Source organism: Rhipicephalus microplus, chromosome 2 (genome assembly GCF_043290135.1).
Source record: "Rhipicephalus microplus isolate Deutch F79 chromosome 2, USDA_Rmic, whole genome shotgun sequence".
Taxonomy (NCBI): Eukaryota; Metazoa; Arthropoda; class Arachnida; order Ixodida; family Ixodidae; genus Rhipicephalus; species Rhipicephalus microplus.
In genome coordinates, this window is record NC_134701.1 from 268,764,118 (window position 1) to 268,784,356 (window position 20,239).

The following is a 20,239-nucleotide window of genomic DNA, read 5'->3' on the forward strand; positions in this document are numbered from 1 at the left end:
GTGCTTCAATTTGCATACATTTATCTGAACAGTTTCACTTCCCAGCTTTAGCTTTCAACAGACCCACCCAATCTCATCAAGTCAAATCCCACTTGAAAAACAATCGGGTCGCCATCGTTCCTTCTTTTTGAACAGTTGTTTGCTTCTTAGTTCTAGAAGCAAAACGAGAACGGAAAAGAAATAATGACAATAAATTCAAAGCACCGCAGTCAACTCAAGGCCCACACGTTCGGAAATAGGACTTTTCACAGATTGCTTTACAAAGCACCAGATCAAAGCACCTGCCCGTTACAGCAGAATCAACTCCGAAGAAGTTGCTGAAACTACTTCTTGAGCTTTTTGAACAGTATCGTGGCGCAAGTAAACGCACACACAAAAAATGATTATGAACACAAGCACAAGTGCCTTTATTGTGTTTCCATGTAATTGCGCTGCAGTCATAGGCGTGCCCTCAGAGAGGGAGGCATGGTGAAAGGGAGCAGCCACCTCCTTCCCTCCCCCTTTTCCGTGATACTTCGTATTTGTGCTGATAATACCTCGTTTTCACTCTGATGACATATGCCTCCGTGGGCGAGGGTTGAAAAGATGAATCAGGGCGAGCACTGCGGCAAAACTTCTCCTAATTTCCCTCTACAAGAGGACTAATGCACACACGATACAATGCTATTCAAAGAAACCTTACCAACATTCCCGCATTTCTAATTAGTAATAGCAAACGATCGGAGTATGTTTTCTTAAAACTCGAATGAATTGCAATTTGTGAGCTGTCACATTTCTTGAGAAATCAAGTGTGACTTAAACCGAGGCTGCGAATATATAGAGACCTTTTTTTATCCGCCAACCATGAAATGCGTAAACTGAGCTGCCCCTGAATAATCTCTGATCAAAATACGTATAATTGAGTTGATATTTTTGTCTAATAACTGACTAACGAAACGCAAACTCTCACTGTAGAAACAGGGACGTAATTATGATTGATATGTGGGCTTTAACGTCCCAAAACCACCATATGATTATAAACAGGGGTGTAATAAAGCACTAGACTACACGCTTGGCAATTATGGCCTGCCCCCATTTGGTGTTCATTTTTAAGCATACACACTGTCCCTGTTTGGTGTCTTCATGACTTCGCATATTTCAGTAATGTGTGCGATGGAAGTTAATGTTTACATTACACGTATTGCAAAGCATTTATTGAGAAAATTGGGGCCGTTTCAAATTAAATCACGCTGCAAACATTTATCCGACATTGCCAACGACAAAAACACGAAACAACGTTAATCTTAAACCATTAGTCTATCTGAAGGCTTTGGCAGCGTACGCTTGGTTCACACGTACGCTGCCCAAACGCGCTGTGCGTATTCTGCAGAGGCTGCGCTTGCGCCATGTAGCAACCAATTCAGACTGCCTTCTTTTGAATGCGAAGCATTTCTTAGTGAACTACGGCGACTTTGAGCATGTCTATCTATCTATCTATCTATCTATCTATCTATCTATCTATCTATCTATCTATCTATCTATCTATCTATCTATCTATCTATCTATCTATCTATCTATCTATCTATCTATCTATCTATCTATCTATCTATCTATCTATCTATCTATCTATCTATCTATCTATCTATCTATCTATCTATCTATCTATCTATCTATCTATCTATCTATCTATCTATCTATCTATCTATCTGTCTGTCTGTCTGTCTGTCTGTCTGTCTGTCTGTCTGTCTGTCTGTCTGTCTGTCTGTCTGTCTGTCTGTCTGTCTGTCTGTCTGTCTGTCTGTCTATCTATCTATCTATCTATCTATCTATCTATCTATCTATCTATCTATCTATCTATCTATCTATCTGCTTACGTTTGAGTGCTCTCGTGATCACCCCCTTATCTTGGCGTGAACCAAAATTAGCATGGGAGGGTAAGAGGGTTTGACGAATATGACGCACTGGTCAAGACATGAATAATGTCATGAACCCGTCGCGTACATCGTCAAACACTTCCCGTCGAACAAGGGCACATACACATGGGCGGGTATGTGCCGCTGGTATGCGGGTATGTGCCACATGTGATTGACACTTAGTATCTACCCAGGAATGACGAGAACACACATGGGCAATTCTAACGCGTCCGCGTTAAGCAATACCCGACATCTGTAGCGTCGACCCAACTAAGGCATAGAATAAATAGCTTTTTTTAAGAAAAGCCTGACATTGGTAACGCTGACCCTCCGACGAATGCAAATAATAAACTTCAGGGTCCCAGCAGATATCGAGCCCAAGCATTCTGCGTGGCAGTCAAGCATTCTACCACAGAGCTACGCCAGGTCTTGGAACTACTTTTCAAATAGACGCTAATTTTCTTGAAACGTCAATAGTGGTTGCAGTACCGCGTACCCAATTTTATAAACATTACATATGTGCTTCTTTGATGCAGCCGTCACGTTGGGTTAACGTCAATTGTGGTTAGGTGCCATGCGCTGATGTTGATTTATATAGCAGTGTCCAGGGCCAGCATCAGCGCTTCGTATCAAATTCTGGTTTTGCTGATACGCATGCTCCAGTTGACATCGTTGCGCAAGTGCAAACAATTAGTGTTACAAACATCTGCAACTATTCAACATATATATGTGCGTGCAACATTTGTATATAGATTCAGCGTCATTTCATGACATGTCGCTCAGCAAAAAAATTGCAACACTGTCACCTTCCCTCCGCATGCTTCGCATAACGTCAAATTCTAGGTACTTGGAATCGGCCGAATGTTTCATCTTGGCGTACATTTAACGTTCCTAACACAAGTCTGACCACAGACATATGTGTTAATTTACTAGCACTATATATATAGATTTCGCCGTATCAAAGCACTACATGAGATCGATTGACTGTATCTCGCACGAGGCGTCGTGCACATCGTAGCGAAATACACGAAACACTCTATAGCAGGTGCTCGTGTTCGTCAAGCCATCTTAGTATCTTTAAACAGCTTTAACTTGTGTCAGATGGACAAACGGAGAGTGGGATACTAAAGCAGCACTCTACGGGATCGTGTCGTTGCGGATCTGATCTGTTGGTGGTGGACGACGCGTCGTGCGCGTAGAAGCGATGTACACTATAGCCTGACAGTGCTAGGTGGTCATGTATGACTTTGTTCGGTACAAGCTTGACTTACACAGAGTGGTAAACTCTGTATTGATAACGTTGAAGCTAATAAACAGCTCAATATTAAGCGTCACCTGCCCATTCCTGCCTAATGGAGCGAGCGAGCGCTGGGACACACTTGCGCGCCTATTCGACCATTCCAGCGACTATAGGCGGCGCAACGGTACGTCGAAATGGCGGACGAGACGGTGATGTCGCGAGCGTGCACATCAGCGTAGCAGAGCGTGCAGACGCCTTCTTTGGTTCATGACTACTGAGAGACCGAACTGCGTCGCCAGATTATCACCATGGGACAGCTTCGGAGCACAGCCACATGGCGCCGCCTGCGTCGCTGGAATGACCGAGTAATGTGTGGGTGGAGATTGTCATTTCTTGCGAGTCTCGTCCAAGCGCCCACATCAGCTTCTGCTCGCGCTCGGGCAGCGGACGTGTGGTTCGGCCTTGATTTGGTCACTTATAGAGGTCATGTGCAAATAAGCGCCTTCCAATGTAACCTTGTTCATTTCAAGGATGTGTTCACATGATATGTGACACGGCCGTGTTTTTTTTTTCGCAGGTCTACTGCATATTGTGCGTTCTCTCCCAATACCAAACATACGCGATTGAAAGGAGAACCTCAGGCCAGGGAAGCCGGCTGTCGGTGAGTTGTTGGTATCAATAAAGTGAAGAAAATGTAAATAAAGTTACTTACAACCCTTCAAATTAGTTATTTTCTAACAGTTGGAATAGGTTTCACAATTAGAACTGTGCTTAAACAACTCAAGTCTTGTGGGGTATTGTTTTGCAGCTGTGGCCGTACTATTTATGTTTTAGTCAGCCAACTAGTCAATCACCCTTCACTTTATTTATAAACACAAATAACCTAGAGATAAGAGGGTTAATTCTATGAGCCCCCTTCCCCACGCGCACACACACGCATGTGCTCATATGTTTCAAAATCCAAATAAAATAAATATTTATAGAATAATGATTCACGTTGTAGTAGAATGGGCTTTAAGATAGATTTCACCAACCGAATTGCACCGTCATGAATGGGTCTAAACGTTAATCCATGGCTAAGACCACGTTTTCATTTAATCTTTTTGCTGCAGAACCAGCGGGTGATCTCGAGTTCTAAAACGCCATGCCATAGGTGTGTTGGTATTGTGTTGGAACTGATCCGGTAGTTTTAGTTCAGTGTGCTCAACATCACAATGCCATAAACACAGACAAGTACAACAAAACAAATTGAGAGCCTCGTAATGGCTGATTCTCCGACATGATGTGAACGAACGTCCACGTAATCAAACTGCGCTGTCAAGTTCACTTTTGTTCGGCCTATTTCGTAACACCTATCGCTGAATGAGACCGATGCTGGTCATATCGTACACTTAGAGCTTGGCGTGAAACGCTGAAAGGCGTTTAAGATTAAAACTGAAGATATCAATAAAGTGGCCCTAGCATTCTTAAACGGGCACACGAGGTTCGGTGGGCGAGGTTTTTTGATCGAAATGAATTTGAATGCGCTTCACCGAGGACGTTAACCGAACCCACCACGATGGCTTAATCACTATGGTGTTGGGCTGCAGAGCACGAGGTCACAGGTTCGATTCCCCTACGTGGAGAGCACGGCATCGAACCCGCGACCTCGTGCTCCACACTCCGTCATCATGGTGACTGCGCCATCGCGGTGTGTTTTTGCTGGAAGCCTTGTGAACGTGAAGGATAGTTACGCATGCTCAGTGCGTCGGCGGTTTCCCGCACGATGTATATTTTGAAGTATTCCCGTTTTCTCGAGAAGGTGAGAGATTATGCGGTAATTTTTTTCAAGAGTGCACTTGATGAGGGCAGTAAGTACTAAAATAACTCCCACCCTATATTTAACGTCGCAACCTTTTGTCATTATTTCGTATATGCAAGGCTGTCAGACAACTTTTCTTTTTTTAGAGACATAAAACACAGTCAACCATAAACGTAGTACGTCGAACTTAGCATTGGGCCTACGATGGCGCACTTGTAGTTAAGCCCCTGGTTTTCGGTAACGCCACGTGATGACATCAAGCAATGACGTCACACAGGGCGTTCTGTGTTCACCGTCGTTGCCGGGAGTGCACGTGGTGGTAGCAGTTTTCTCGGGATTCTTTTCAAGAAAGCGGTTGAGACAGTGTGCGGCGGTGACATGTTAAGCTTAGCTGGGAGCATTGTGCGGGAATTGAAAAAAACGCAGGCTCATACGCGCAGTCGCCTCTAGCATAGAGCTGCTCCCTCTTTGCTGAAATCAGTCGATTTGATCTTCACGAAGCGATGTATTGGGACAGTTGGAGGGGGGGGTCATGATTTTTTGTTGCTTGCGTTTTGAATTATGAGATGATGAGACAAGGACTGCAGGACAGTGTAGTACTACAGGACTGCAGGACACAGAACTGCAGGACAACAGCAAACATAACAACAGGACAGGTGGTGCCTGCGCACGACCTGTTCTGCAGTCCTTGTCTCGTTCTTGTCTAGCAATCCGAAGCGTAAGAAGCAAAATCGCGATCCTCACGCTGATGTTTTCTCCGTCTTCCTCGCACGAACAAAGCCAAAGAACGCGGTACCAAGACGGCATCACAGCGCCTCGGCAATGGCCGCCGTTCCGCGCAACTCGAGCGGCAGCAGCCGCAGCACCTTCAGCCGAATAGCGTCGTGGCCCAGCCGCCGGATCTCGCGCAAGCCGGCGTTCCCGCAGAGCGGATCCCGTGTCTCACCCTGCCGCTTCGTGGCCCTCGCCGTCCCCGCTGCCACAGTGACCACCACCGCGACGGGTAATGTGGACGTCTCTTTTACTGCATTGTCGCGTGGAGTCCGCCTTGGTGGTAGAGTGCTTGAGGCGCTCGGCTGCTGAACCGAAGGCCACGCGTTCGATCCCGGCCGGGGCGGTCGCAATTAGACGGAGGTGGAACGCTGGAGGCTCGTGTAACGTCAGTGTACGCTAGGGAGTTCCAGAAGGTCAAATTTTTCGGAGCTGTTGACAACGACGTGCCTCATAATCATATCCTTGTTGTGGCACGAAAATTAATAATAATAATAATAATAATAATAATAATAATAATAATAATAATAATAATAATAATAATAATAATAATAATAATAATAATAATAATAATAATAATAATAATAATAATAATAATAATAATAATAATTATAATTATAATTATAATTATAATTATAATAATAATAATAATAATAATAATAATAATAATAATAATAATAATAATAATAATAATAATAACAATACAGTTGCAGATAAGCCCCTTTGAAAGTGCGCATTCTTTTATGTAAACACAAAAATCTAGTTACGGCCCTTCGAAATTATCTATGATGAGCATAGAGCTGCATCTCTAGTTTTAGTATCACCCTTTTTTTCAAGTGCTACGCGGCATTTTGCACGAATAGCTCTCTACAGGAACTTGGTCGGCACACGAAGTTTATTCAGCACCTTATTTAAAGCGAGTATGATGTATGATTGCGAGAAAACAACATGCTGTCATGGCATGCGCACCGAAAAAAAAAATCCCGGCATATTCACGAAGTGAAGGATGATGAGTGGGCGAAGCAGTGGGATCACTCGCGCCTGGCATGAATCACCCGTGATATTGACCACTCACGCACGTGAATGAGGGACAAGGCTGGGTACTGTAATATACAATCTTTATTGGTCATAAATGGTATGTTCTGTTCAGTTGCGAATTTCGCTTTGACCTCAATAATTTGCTTTGTAGTATCGAATATACCCCGAAGTTGGCAAATACGAGGTCTGTGCACGTTCCCCTGGTGGTTGTTGGTTCTTTCCAGTCAATAGGAATGCATCCTAGACAACATCGAGACGTCATGTACTGCCCAAGCCAGTCGTTCTCCGAGATCATCACGGTGGTCATCTTCATCGTTATCAGCGTCATCGTCATGGCTTATAGTGGGTCCCATGCTTGTGCCATATGCCGTGATGGCAGAAAGAGAGAGTGTGGTCTGGAACGTAGTTTTTTTTTTCATCGTTATCAATGTCATCGTCATCGAGGAACGATGGCGGACATGACTTGACCCTAAGGAGCTAAGCTCCTAAAATGATTTTGGTGCACCTGGGCTTGTTATCAGTGCGATAAGTATTTTGTGGCCCTTTTTTCTGGGTCTGTATTCCCAAGCGTTCTTACTGGATAGCTCTGAATATACAACACTTTTGGGTCAACTTCACCGAATGCAAGCCCCCACGTTTACAACACTTTTGACACGTCAAACACACGAAGCAGGCCCTCCAAACACTGAAGTTTCGGAGATAGATAGATAGATAGATAGATAGATAGATAGATAGATAGATAGATAGATAGATAGATAGATAGATAGAATTTAATGATAATTTTGGAGATATGCAGGCGTAGTCACCACCCGGCAGCGACGTACAGTCTGCGTAAACACACCCCAAGAAGGTTCTCGTAGCGGCGCACGAATGACATGTACACCTATATATCTTCCTATATATCTGCGTTTGCAGATGCGAGAGGCGGCGTTACTCTTTCATAGGACCAACAACTTACAGAACAACATCGCTTTTTCCCTTCTCTTTTCATGCCCGGTAGTCATCAGGCTCATCACTGTGCGAAGCAGCTCTGCCGCTGAATTTTGCACAAGGCAGTCGGCTCATTAGGCGTCCACTTGTGAGCTGTGGGGCAACGCTTATGAGTACGTTGGACTCTCCCGCAAGGCTCGTTAGACGCGCTTTTCGCGCAAACGCCCGGTCTCCTGCTGGGGTGTGGCTCGCTCCACCGACGAGTTTCTCGCGACTGCAGATGCTATTTTCTCACCCGGGGTCGTATCCGAAAAAGCTAAACAGCTTTGGGTAAATGCAAGTGGGCGTACGTGCACTGGCTGGCGTCAGAGTTTTGCGAGAGCGTAGAGTCCACTTGAGCAAGAACGCTGCTACGCTACTCTATGGCGACACTACACTCAAGGAAGGCTGCGTTCACGTGAATAGCAGCTGACGAGGGGGAGACCAAAGTGCAATCTGAAGACTGCACGCAGGGTTATAAGTACCAACAACTTGCGGGGTGCCACTCAAACTTGAAGTTGAGTGTCAACCCGGGGTGGCCCCAAACTCAAGTACTCAAGTACAGAATCTTTTCATATTCGTTCATCATCATAAATCATCATCATCATAAACATCATCATCATCGTCACCACCGTCATCGTCGTCATCAATATCATCATTAACCTGACTAAGCCCTCGTCACACCTTCAGAAAAAAATTTGGAAAGCGCGCAGGTTGCACTGTGACGCAAAGCTGGAATCATCAGAGGAGCTGGTGTTCGACCCAGCTGAAATTGTCTAGTAATGCCAAGCTTTTGCCAGAGTTGCTCAGGTTTCGATGCAGTACTGAGCACGGCTAGACTTGGCTAGATGCGACTACGTGACGCTATTGGGTGGCGTTCGGATTTCAGTCGCGTTCGTATATGTTTCGTAGTTTCTGGGGGGAACATGTTGTCACAGAACGAGCGCTAAAAACGGGCGCGCCGCCAAATTCTTGCGATAACGGGCGGGAGAAACGCCGCGAGGTCAAAAAAAAAAAAGAAAGCAAACGTCCAAGGCTCCCCGGGCGCGCGCTCTCCCCGCAGAAGCGTGGCTTCACGACGAACCTCCTCACCCCACAACGGCGGCCGAGCAAGCACTCGATTTTTCCAGAACGAAAGGGGCGTGGTCATACCGAGTTGACTCATCGGCCGGAGAGGGCATTCCAACCGTCTCGCCCTCTTCCCAGCTTTCGCTGCGTATCGCGCCGACGAAATGACGAGAAGCGTCTGGAATGCCGCGCGCAAGGTATTTAACCGAGCAGCCGAGATGAGAAAGCAGGAGGAGACGGAAGTTAACGCCAGAGCGCGTAGGGATTCCGCCGTGTAGTCGGCGAAGGTTTTGGTCCGTAGGGACGAAGCCGGAGATGAAGAGGATTTCCACCTGAGGGGTGAAGGCTCGGGCTACAGGCAAGAGCGTGTGTTTACCGCTATTGAGCGAGGACGCGTGGCAACAGCTGCGGGTGTGAAGCCGACGTGTTCCGGCGAAGAAGTTTGGAGCCTGGAGAGTGGCCAATTGAAGACGGGAGGTTTCCTGGAAGAGAAACTTCGAGGGCGCGGAACGACAACAACGCTGGACTTTGAGTGAGTGATTCTCGGAAGAGTATCATTCAGACTTTTGTTCCAAGGACTTTGGACTGAATAGGTTTTATATCTCTTTAGTCTTTGAGTGTCTTGGTTGTTCAATGCATGCGACTGCATTGTAGTGCGCATTGTTGTCTGTGTCCGTTGTTTCAAGTGTGGTTGATTGTACTGTGTAGTACGTTGTCTGTTTGGTGACGTATTGTATGTAACTATTGTGGAGTGTGCATTCTTGTGTATTGTTTTCGATCTGCCGTCTTTGAGAATATAGTATTTGTTTTGTTTATCAACTCTCGGCTCTGACTTGTTCTTTGGGCCACAGCCGGCGTCCGCTGGCGCGCCAAAAAGGACCACTTCTAAATTGTCCACGCTTTCGTGGTGCGGTTCGGGGGGCCGATACTTCGGCTCTTGGAATTAGCCCGGTCATTGCCTCCCTAATAAACGGGACATGTGTGACACATGTTGTTATTATGTGGGGTTTAACGTCCCAAAAATCACCATATGATTATGAGAGACACCGTATTGGAGGGCTCCTGAAATTTCGACCACCTGGGGTTCTCTCACGTGCACCCAAATCTCAGCAAACGGGCCTACAACATTTCCGCCTCCATCAGAAATGCAGCCGCCGAAGCCGGGATTCGATGCCGCGACCTGAGGATCAGCAGCCGAGTACCTTAGCCACCAGACCACCACGGCGGGGCTCTGGGGGGAACATAGTAGAAATAGTTGGTGCGGATATGTTACGTGGTTCTAGTCCTGCGATGACATGTTACGAGACGTCACATGATTCTAGTCACGTGACTATTTTTACGTGATCTTACGTAAATTTTGCCTCTTAACATACTACCTCATTTTTGTCACTTAACATACTAAAGGCGGGTGCACACCGGCGACTAGCAGCGGTCGCGCGACCATTTGCGACTGGTCGCAAACAGATACAAACGAGTGCGTTCCTTTGGGTCTGTGGCACCATGGACACCACGGAGTACTTGGCTTGGAGATGGCGGGGCACAGCAGCTCAAACAAAGTGTCGAATTTACGTGGCGGCATTCGCAAGAAGCTAAACACCGTCAAAGTAAAGAGAAAATAAATTGTGCACTATCTTTCCCCTGTATTCAGAATCGTTTTTTTTTAACTTGACTTTCTACCGCCTTAAAGGCAGCGCGTTTGGAACGCGTTTGTGCTTCATCTCTTGGCAACGACTTAAGACACAGCGCTCGATACGCGTTTTAAGTGTGAATACACTTTATAAGCGACCCCAAACCATCCACCGCCGTCGGCGGCGTCCGCAGTCTTCTCTCTATCTTTAAAAGAAAGAGGACTTGGCGGGCCGCAGCGCGACGCTCTACCGAATAAGCCACGGACGCGACGCTGATAGTCCCCCTCCCCCTTCGCTCGCTCCTCCGCTCTCCTCGCTCGCTGCAGCTGCGCGCGCACCCCTCTCTCTCGCGCGCCCGCCTTCTCTCTCAGTCTCCCGTCGAGAGCGGGTCGTGAGGGGGAGTAAAGTTAAAATCCGTTGGCATTCGCCAGTGAGTTAACGTAAACTCCCCCGTGTGATCAAATTGCGATTCCCAGGAACCATTACACCATAAAGGCACCATAGTGTGATTAATAAATATAATAGTGCGAATTAATAAATACCCCTCATAGCATCACCCCGTGTATTCGCACTTAACCATGTTCACCTTCGGGGAAATGCTTGGGAGTTTTTTGCTGCATTGGAGGCTGTGGCAAGTTGAAATAAATTCAAGAGCGTTTCTGAATACGTATGACTCTCGGAAACACTCCTCGTCGTCTCGGCGCAGCTCGAGATGCAGGCGGCTTGCATCACCGGCCAACTCACGCGATCGAAGGGACGGTCACACCCACCACCGGCTTTTTCGGGACGAAGCTCCTTAAAGCGGCACCCGTTCGTCCCTCGCAGTAGTGCGTAACATGTCTTACGCTTTGACCTGCAAGGTGGTGCCGGTGGGAGATTTCTCCTGTGCGTTGTTGAACAATAAAAACTTCACAGCGTGCGCATTAACTAAAAGCCGAATTCTCCTGTCTCTCATTCCCCATTAGCAGTCATTGGCATGCACATTGAGCACTATCTGACAAGAAGGGCTGCTACGTTATACTCGCTGGGCGTAACCTCCTTGGTTTTAGGAAGGTTTAGCGAGCGCTGGGCCGCAGTGCCATGAATACAGTGAACTAGTATATGCCATGAAATCGAGGTGGTTAAAGGTGGGAAGTAGACACGAAGCGCAAGCCGTAAGAAAGTGTGTGTGTGTGTGTGCCCCCTCTCGTTTAGTCCTTAAAATGTCCGCTGGATGACGGTGCTTTTATGTGCGGAATATATGATGAAAAGATGTGAGATGGTGGTACTTGGAGTGTTGACTAGATGGACGAACGGACACACAGACAGATGCATGGACAGACGCACGGATGGCTGCCAGGACGGATGGACGCATGGACGGACGCAGGGGCGGATGCATGGACGAACGCAGGGACGGACGCACAGATGGACGCGTGGACGGGCGGATGGGCGGATGGACGCACGGACGGTCACACAGACGGACGCATGGACGGACAGAAGCAAGAACGAATGGACGGATGGATGCTTCGCCCCACTCTCCATCATTCACCCCGTGGATATGCTGCCATTTTTTTTTTATTAGAGGCATCTGTGCTGCCAGCGCTGACAGGGAATTGAGGCAGGGGAGATTAAAAATATCAGTGACAGGTTCCTTATCATGCTGTCTACAGCACTGAGAGCAAAATAATTTGATTATCTTGGTATGCGCGTTGTTGTTTTGTGATAGTTTGTTGCTCCTGCGCAGCAGTCGTTCCCGTGTTTTGCCACATGAGTAGTCGCAGGATAACAGAAAGTTAAGAAGCCGGTCTGCCGTTTGGCGGACCTCCTAAAAGGTCCGCCAAATGGGAAACCACGAATTGCAGTGCCTCTTCGTTTTGTCACAGTACATAAACTTCAAGGTTAAAAACTTTATTTCAGCAAGCCTATATAGTGAAAAGTACGAAAAAAAGAGAATATTTTTAAACTCATTGTGGCTGTATGAGTGCACGGTTTTGTTGCGCAAATTGTAACATCGGCGCATCGGCCCTTTGCACTCTCTTTTTTTCCATAAAGCTACCAAGTTTTGTTGAGCGAGCACTTTCATCACAGCCTCACGTCATTGAGAGCTTTCGTAAGATGCTACGTTCAGACCCTATAATTTCTTAGGCTTGTGGGCCATAATGAACGATCTCAGCTTTCTTGGTTTCCAGCCAGGCATGCATACTTTATTCCTCCTCGGTGCTTCACTTAGCGCGCGTATTTTCTCAGAGGACGTATATATTAGCGTTCTTTACTTTTTTAAAAGCTTCGCTTCGCTTGGGGTCTAGAAATTTCGCTTTCTTTCGTTTCCACCCTTTCTTCTTCAAAGTTGTCGCGCATCGTGTTTCATCGCTGTACATGTCGGAAATTTGGGGGTGCTGCATATTTTGCGTGCTAAAACCCGTGCATACATAAACGAACACCCACAGCACCATTCTGTCGAGCATTCGGAAACAAAGGCAAGCTAAAGGGGCAAATCACCGAGGCTTCTAAGCGCAGAGCACTTCAGGGGCCCAAACAGTCGTAAACTATCGTATGCTGTTGTGCGCTGTCGTTTGCTGCCATGTCGTCTCTTGGCGTAACGCAATCGAAATAATGTATAGCACAGCTATGGAAGTATAGTATATACAAAGAGTGTTTGAAGAAATGTGTCCAATATTCTTTAGTAATCAGGTAAATGCTATATTTGCTCACTGTCTTCAGAGTTGCTTTTTATGTAGTGTGAGACATTTTAAGAGGGCTGAAGATATTTTTTGGAATGGTAACTATATAGGAAAGTTAAAATAATTAACTTTTTAATTTGTGGAACTAGGCAGTCAAGTCAAATAGAAGAATTGAAGTCCTTAATACGAAAATCCAATTGCCGCTTTGAGATTTTGTAAAAGCGGCTTCCAGTAATAACTGCGAAATAATGAAGTTTTTCCCTAGTCTGCGGTGAAACAAACCGAAACGCGAAAGAGCGCAACTGAAATGGGAGAGCGTTGTTGGTTCAACCATTAACCGACTTTGTTGTGTGGGCGTGCGGGCTGCGCTCGCATTTACATCACGCATGACGCACATACGTTATGAAACGGAGAAGAACTGCACCCCTGTAACCGCTGTTTTCAACGGCGACGTCATTGTAGTCGTCTGCTTGTTGAGCTCTTCGGTCCGTTGGTTTTGGTTTCGCCGCAGAATTCAGGAGAATTTAATAATTCGTTGATATGGCTAGAGGCCACTTTTCTGTAATCTAAACGCGGCAATGGGGTCTTCGCATCAAGAACTTCAATTCTCCCATTCGACTTAACTGCTAAACTTCGCTAATTAAAAAAGTTCAATAATTTCATTTTTAATTACCGTTTCAAATCATATCTGCAACCTTCTTAACATGTCTGCTGCTACAGAAAAAGCAACTATGAAGACAGTGAGCAAATACGGTCTTTTGCTGATTTTTAAACAATATGGAACACATCGCTTGAAACACCCTGTATATAGCAAAAGGTTAACATAAAGGAAATGAAGATGAGGACAAGAGAAGTGAGGATGAAGAAGAAAGAAAGGAGAGGAGGAGGGTAAAACATAGCGCGAGTCTCTGCAGTACAGCATAGCAAATGGCGTAAATGGATAGTGAGGGCGATTAAGGGGAAAGGGAAGAGGGTGAAAGTGGAGCTTAGAATAGGCATGCAACTTACAGTAGAGCAAGTGAACGGAATAGAAAAGTGAGAGCGAGATGGGTGGAGGAGAGGAGTGTAGAGGGTGTCACTGCATCACCAACGAATGTGGTTCCTTTCCCGGCATAAACAACGAGAAGTTTGTACGTTTGGAACTTCACCGCTTGGTTGCCCTTGAACGTTACCATCACTTAAGGACAGGCGAATCCTTGATCCACACCTCCCAAAGATTTCATGTTAAGTACAATGCCATAAATAAAGAAAAACATGTTTGCTTATGGATCAGCAAACATACCACTTAGGGAGTAAGAATATCTCGATAGATAGTTTGCGCAGTGACGTACAGTATCTTTGTGATGTTTACTAAGCATGATCTGGTTTTTTTATGTACAAGCACAAAATTAGTTTGTTCTTATAGACAATCGGATGCATAGAATTGTTTTACAGTTTAAAAGAACTGAACACGCATCCGCAATGTTTTCTTTTTCTTCGCCTTTGTTGCGTTGAAAAGTCAAAATCGCCTCCAGGGTTCTAAATTGAACCACTGCTTAAGGCAGGCGCTTGTCCCGCCTGCTTTACCTTCTTTCATCTTTTTTATTTCGCAAATACCCCCAAAATGTATCCATAGAGGCGCTTACCTAGAGAGCTGGTGAATATAAACATGATGTGCGCTTAGTACAAATGTCGCGGCTAGTATAGCAATAACTTGTGCAATAACTATAAGTGATGGATTAACAATAAGTTGACAAGTAAGCTAGTACAGATAGCATAAAATGAAAAAAACGATCCTAATAACGTAGCATTGAGAAGTATGCATGCAGAATGTCACATCAAAAGGAACTCTTAATGATTATTTAGTATAGGGTATATTGCACAATTGTATACCATAAAAAAGGAAGCGCTGTCTTTGCGCCTAAATATGCTAACAAAAACATACAAGCTCACTCAATTTGCACTTCTTTTACGTTAAGTGCCTTTGTGATAGCTTCATTTCTCTTCCCTGAATATAATTTCAGGCAAGACTACAGAGGATGTCAGCATACCAGCGCAGGAAAACTTGCTGACTCCGGAGAACGCTATGGAGTGCGTCTATGGCGTCGACGACACGTCGAGCGCGCTGCACCTTTCCACGGCTGAGGCGTCGCTTCAGCATTCCGCCGCAGAGGCCGAGTTGCCAGAAACATTCTCTATTTGGTAAGCAACTTCCGATGAGAGGTTCGCTGCGAGCAAGATCGAGCCGGCTTTCCTAGAAGTGCGAAATAAATATGCATGCGGGCTTCTACCCACGTGCTTAGTTGCTACACGGAGAAGCATAAGCTTTAACTATAGTCGCAATAAGTACGAGCTCAGACCAAACAACCTTGGCGCGCTTGTCGATGCCACTTATGTCAGCGTCAGCTATGCAAGAGAGTCATGCAAGCTAGTTCCATTTCACTTCAATGTTTAGTTCGACGTGTTACATCTCAGCAAGTTACATCTCGAGGGATGATACGGCTAAAAAGAGCTTAACTGTCTGACAACGGCCCTACCACCCAGGCACTGTTCAACAGAGTTTTGAGCATATCAATAACTCATACAATAAAATAGAAAGCGGAAACACCAAGAATAAAAAAGTACGATGCATAAGTACCCCTTCTGTGCTGATGGAGCTACCATACATATACACAGGTAAGTGTTCGTCGTGCACACCTTAAAATATGAAACTTTTGGCGTAACAATGATGCCAGAAACTCTGATTGAGATTGCCAGGCCGTCGACGTTTTAGAGTTAAAACTAGTGGGAAGAACATGTGTCTGTGGGGGATCACTGCCCCTCTAAACCACGCGGAGTGTGTCTGACGTCGTGGAAATTAGCAAATATGATTGAATAGAACGTCTATGCCATTTCTCTGTTGGTGGAACGGCGATGACTTTGGGCATAGCGTATGCTTATGGTTAGGTTGTAGCCGATTAGTATTAATCTAATGTTAACTTGTGAAAGTTGCGCTGGTGAGATTAAATTTGAGAGAGTAAGTTAGCAAAATTTGTACGTCGATAAAAATAGCGTGGTGAAAGAGCCCCACCAGTATGCCTCGAGTCGTCCTAGGAGAACACGTAATAGACACTTATAAGTTTTTTAGTTTTTCTCAGTGGCCTGCGATAATCTAGTGATGTAGACAGGGCAACATTACTATTTAAACATTGCTCTTTTACGCTAACTTTCTCGCTTGACTCTGTTTTTTTTTATTCAACTCTGAACGAGGGCAAATTGAGGGGGTGGGTAAGAGTTCATGATAGAAAAACTAGGAGTATTGACACTTCTCTGAATGCGTATAGCTTCCTATGTCACTGTCGATTGCCAGTTTGTCTGCTGCTGAACAGAAAAAGCAGGTCTTAAAGAGATGAGATGAAAATTTACCCAAAACAAAACGAATGTTTCTAATGGCATAATCAACACCGGCTCCCTAATTTTGTGCGTACGCGCTCGAAAAACTCGAAGTGCCGAGCTACTGTGTTAGTGGCTCATGTGGGAGGCGCGGAATCGTTAGTATTTCTCGGTATACTATTTCCGCAGAACAGTGTGGCAAGCACCCCCGCCGTAGGAATGCGATATACACGGCGGTCACTTAATTGAATCTTCCTCGCCTTGATATTGGCTGTGGAGCCACTTTCCATATTACGTGCGGGGAGCTCCTATTGAGCGAGTTCGCGTGTGACTTGCGGTCACGTTTTGCCAGCGCGGCCGATTCACGCTCTACGTCGATATCTGAGCGGTTCCCGTGTAGCTTACGTGCGCCATCGCAAAGCTAAACACGTCTTGCGCACTTGATTACGACTCGACGTAATGCAATTTCGCTGTCCCGTACATTCCTTTCGAGTGACAGACGCGAGCTCATGGGAAGTAGCACCGGCAACACGACTTTCGGCTCGCTATGTCCCCCTTCATAATAACGTCAACTCGATTACCTACAGAAGAAACCGATAAGTGTCCGGACACTGTCAATAGTTTTCTTTAGGTGTTTGCGTTGAAAAAATAAACATCGCGTAATCTTGTCAGACATGTAAACACTTACGGAACTTGCTGTTTATAAAACACAAAGGAAAAAAATACACGCTGGCAAAATAACCACTTTGTCAGAGCCGATGATGCGTGAGTTGGGTATACGCGGTGACGATGATTGTAGCTCTCAACTTTATGTCGGATTAATTTAGGATAATCCATCTAATCCCAAAAGCCGAGTGGGCTAAACAGTTCCGAGGAAGGAATCAGAACTGTTGCTCGAAAAAAGAAAATTAGGTGTGGCTGCACGGCCAGTCATAGCTTAACGTTCAGCCAAATACAGCCTAAGGAAATGAAAGCGGTACTATGACTTGTTTGTGCTTCGTATTTAACTCTTACAAATATAACTACTTTTATACAGACACGCTTACTCTGTCCTGAGCCCTCATAATACGCACGTCTTTTCGAAAACAAAGTTAACGTAACATATACTCGTGTCAGAAAAGTCCAAGAGCTTTTTTTTATTGGGATGTATTGTATGGCAGGGCTACAAGAGAAAAGACACACATACGCGCAAATTATTTCCGTTCCTTCTGAAAATGAAAACATGTTTAGTTAATGATTGACGAGTCGCAAAATTTACGTGTATGCCAAAGTAACCTACTACGTGTGAGCTAAGATAGACACAACTCAAGACTCGCACGCATGGTGAAAAGAAATAATAAACGCAGATTAATTCCTCTTAGAATGTTGGCGGTTACTCGACTTCGCGTCGGACAAATTAAAGTTCATTCATTGAGCATATAGGTTGGTCTATTCTTCACATTTTGTTTGTAAACCAGAGTCTTCATTTTCAGTATTTTATGCCGCACAATAGTGAATGTAAGCGTATCACTATTTTCTCTCTGCTTTGCTCTTCTTTGCAGATTTCAACCACCGAATGGCTTCTTCGATTGTCGCCGAGAAAGAAAGAAAAACTCAAGACAAAAGGAGTTTCGAATGACCTTACTCGGCAGAGCGATTGATATCTGTCTGCACACGTGGATCATCAAAAACACACCTGCGTGGAGACACGCATCCCAAAATCGGATGGACTCTTCCATTGAGAAAACACGAATCTGAGTACACGTATGCGTGTATGTGCGTGTGTGTCTGCTGCACCTATGAAGAGACAAAGTGACTTCACGCTTGAAAGTCTTAAGCTTTCTTCCTCATGGTTAGAAAAAAAATCTCTCACCTTGTTGAATCCTTTCGAGTCACAGTATTGCTGATAAAAAAAACTTATGCGTCTCGTGTATGAATGTACCTCGTGGGTGGAATATGTGAAGACCACGTTTATCCAGCGAAAAGTGCCTGAAGAAAATCACAGTGCTAGCTGAGCGGCACACTTCCGGTAGTCAGCGACGTGCCACAAGCACCCATGGTTGTGCTTTCATACCCCAGCTCCTAATTTCTCGGTTGCACTGTCAATTGTATTCGCGTGTGTGTTCTCGATGGGTTTAATTATCAACCGCGTGACCGTGACCTAAACTTGCGTTACCGACTTTCGCGCATTCGCTTTATGATGTTGCAGGCGCGCTGTGATGACGAGTGCACCCACTACTAGTGTACAGAGTGCAAACTCTCAATATTTCTTCCACTTGGTAGAGTAGTGCAGCTGGTGCATCTTTCTTTTATGCCTACATATTTATCCCTATAGATATTCATCACTGGGTTGTGACATCACGACGATGCAGCAGTTGGTTGCCATCCTACAGATTCATGACCAGCGCTAAGCATCAACTTTCTCGGTCGACGACCTGGTGACTAAAAATATTTTTCTCACCACAATATGTCTATTCTTTAATATGCATCTTTGCTAAATCTGCAACATATCATGGCAGGTGCTTACGTAAGAGCATTTTGTGAAGTTTGATTTTTAGACCACCCACAACTCACTTTCGGTAAAAACCAGAGTTGTCAGTCCTGCTTTTAATACGTAGACTTGAACTTCTGCTTTCACAGAGCCGTTTGTAGAATTTTACAGTCACATTTCAAGTTTTTTTCGGCTTATCTGCAATTTTCCAGCGAATATCGTCATTTTAGTGATCACTACTTTCACCAATAGTGTGTTTGGAGTTCAGAAATGATGCATTATGGCTTGGCGTAGTTAAGTATTGAAGCCAAACACACCTTGGTGGAATCAACAAGTGACGTTGATAATGCACGGGCAAAGGGGCTTTCAACCGAATTATTACAATGTTAATCCCTGAAGACAATGTTAAAAGCATGGAGGAAAAAAAAGGAAAGGAGGCATCAGGACGTCACGTAAGCAGCTTTGGCAAACCGTGACGTTTTGAAGCCAGCATTATCGGCTCAACACGTGACGTTTTGCGCAGAATCACGCCAGGAATGAGACTTTCCGATACTTCGGAGTACGGCGCCTGGTAACTTTTGATTGAAACGTGCTGGTTTGGCACTGACCGGCCGGCTCACGCAGGTGGTTCAAAGACGCAACAGCACCAAGAGCACTAAAACCTACCACAAACTCTGACTTTTGGTCACGTATTGGGCCAACAAGGTGGGCTTCATTGGTGTGACCTAATGACCCCTCCTTTTGTTTTTCTTCCCCCATGGTTAAAAGTAAGTATCTGCTTTCGTTGCCATCTGTGCATATTGAGCTGTTTACCGCTTGCCTGTGTTCGGCACGTGACGTCATGACTGGTAACTGGGCTACTAGGTGCGCCGAGCTACCCTTACAACATGATGTCCATAGGAATGAATATTATCGACCGGCACAATAAAAAGGGGCGGTTTTTCATTTGTGTCACATAGAGCGCAGCCTGTTTACTGTTTATTGCGACACGAATACGCGTCGTGCTCGTATGCAGAGTCACTGCACATATTTCCGCTAGCTCCCCATCCTTTGTGAGAGATGTTTTTATGGTTAATAAAGGTATTCCAAAGAATGAGAAAATTTATTGAATTTCCGCTTCTTTTGTGATCCTTTCGTGATGGTGATTTGCTTGTTAGCTTGGTACTATCCGGCCGCTCTGGGGGAGACAGAAGAAAGGGTTTGTTGTCGGTTTCATAACTTATTCATAGAAAACCTGTACAGCTACCTCCTGACAGATCGTGATATCACACCGTGAGAAGCATTACATCGCGTTGCTGTGCTCCAAGTCATATTTACAGGTGGGCGTCAAACTTCAGAACAAACGCTAATC

General features: G+C 45.3%; 1 protein-coding gene across 1 annotated transcript in view; it reads left to right on the top strand.

The window, feature by feature from the left end:
* LOC119169235 (uncharacterized) overlaps nt 1-18,223 on the top strand; it is a 34,172-nt gene extending 15,949 nt beyond the window's left edge. Inside the window, exons 6-9 of the mRNA XM_075884763.1 lie at nt 3,710-3,793; nt 5,714-5,936; nt 15,071-15,248; nt 17,960-18,223. Of these exons, the coding sequence (XP_075740878.1) occupies nt 3,710-3,793; nt 5,714-5,936; nt 15,071-15,248; nt 17,960 (486 nt within the window). The 3' untranslated portion in view covers nt 17,961-18,223. The remainder of the gene's footprint in view (nt 1-3,709; nt 3,794-5,713; nt 5,937-15,070; nt 15,249-17,959) is intronic.
* The last annotated feature ends 2,016 nt before the right edge of the window (nt 18,224-20,239 follow it).